General features: G+C 48.5%; 1 protein-coding gene across 1 annotated transcript; it reads left to right on the forward strand.

Annotated features, from left to right (window-relative positions):
• The first annotated feature begins 308 nt into the window (after positions 1-308).
• Positions 309-911, forward strand: LOC120077776 (protein PXR1-like). Its single transcript, XM_039031797.1, has 2 exons — positions 309-391; positions 479-911. Exons 1-2 carry the CDS (start codon positions 309-311, stop codon positions 909-911), a joined length of 516 nt encoding a protein of 171 aa, XP_038887725.1.
• Positions 912-1,025: the final 114 nt, after the last annotated feature.

Consider the following 1,025-nt stretch of genomic DNA (forward strand, 5'->3'; position numbering starts at 1 on the left):
ATGTTTTCTCTGATACCACATAAATGCGGGGAGTGCAAACAACAGGCCTTTTGAGTATCTCGAGACCTGCCACCACAAAAATAGCATTGGGCCCATCAAGGCCCAACCTATAAATTGACACCCCTTCCATCTGTGAGCTCATTTGCTTCATTTTGCAAAAAGAAACCCTAGAGCCTCTGCATAACAAACCTTTCTTCCTTCCCAGAACCCTAACGATTTTCCAGTTTTCTTTCACTCAAGCATCCATGGCAGATCAAACTTCCCAACCATCCTCTTAACCCTTAACACCTTCGACAACCCAACTTACCATGCGAGAGGCAGCATTCCTTGCAGCCAGTCGCCGTCTTGCCGCTCAGCCACAGACTGTCCCTCGAGTTGTCGGAAGACTCAGGTGAAACCCCTTAGCAGCCAGGCCACTCCAGTTCAAGAGGGGGCAGAGTTATGAAAGCACCCCACTCCCAACACTCTCCTCTGAAAGTGAGAAGAAGAGACAAGATGATAAGGAGGTGTTTGGGAGCATTCTCAGCAACCTGAAGAAAGGAGGAGGACTGCCCGAGGCTGGGGTTGTGAACCAACCACTGCCTACGGAGGAGGTGATGGAAGAGGAGACAAGAAGAAGCACTCAGGTCATCGTGGATCCTAAAGAGACTGCCAACGTAAAATCCTATGAAGGACCCTCTAGAGTTGCGTTGAAGGAAATGGTGGTTGAGAAGCAGCCAAAGGTGGCTAAGGAGAAGAAGAAGAAGAAAAAGAGAAAAGAAAAGAAGGCTGGAGGAGATGAGCCATCCCATCAATGCAAAGCAGAGAAGAAAATCAAAGAGAAGGAAGATGAAGAAGATGAGGAGGCAAAGCTGAGAAAGAAGAAAGAAATGAGTGAAAGGAAAGAGTGCAGGTGGGAGGAAGGCACCTGAAGAAGGAAGAAGAAAGGAAGAAGAGGGCTGCAAGCCGAGAGCTAGATGGAGAATCCACTTCCGTAAGGGAGGACAAGAGGGAATCAGGGAAACTTAGGGAACCAGTGCAACCTG

Source organism: Benincasa hispida, chromosome 1, assembly GCF_009727055.1.
Source record: "Benincasa hispida cultivar B227 chromosome 1, ASM972705v1, whole genome shotgun sequence".
Taxonomy (NCBI): Eukaryota; Viridiplantae; Streptophyta; class Magnoliopsida; order Cucurbitales; family Cucurbitaceae; genus Benincasa; species Benincasa hispida.

What these genes read in the sequence shown, in the direction of transcription:
- LOC120077776 (XM_039031797.1), top strand. Translation starts at nt 309, where the DNA reads ATGCGAGAGGCAGCATTCCTTGCAGCCAGTCGCCGTCTTGCCGCTCAG. An exon ending in CGAGTTGTCGGAAGACTCAG is followed by an intron (nt 392 to 478) that starts GTGAAACCCCTT and finishes CTCCTCTGAAAG; the next exon opens with TGAGAAGAAGAGACAAGATG.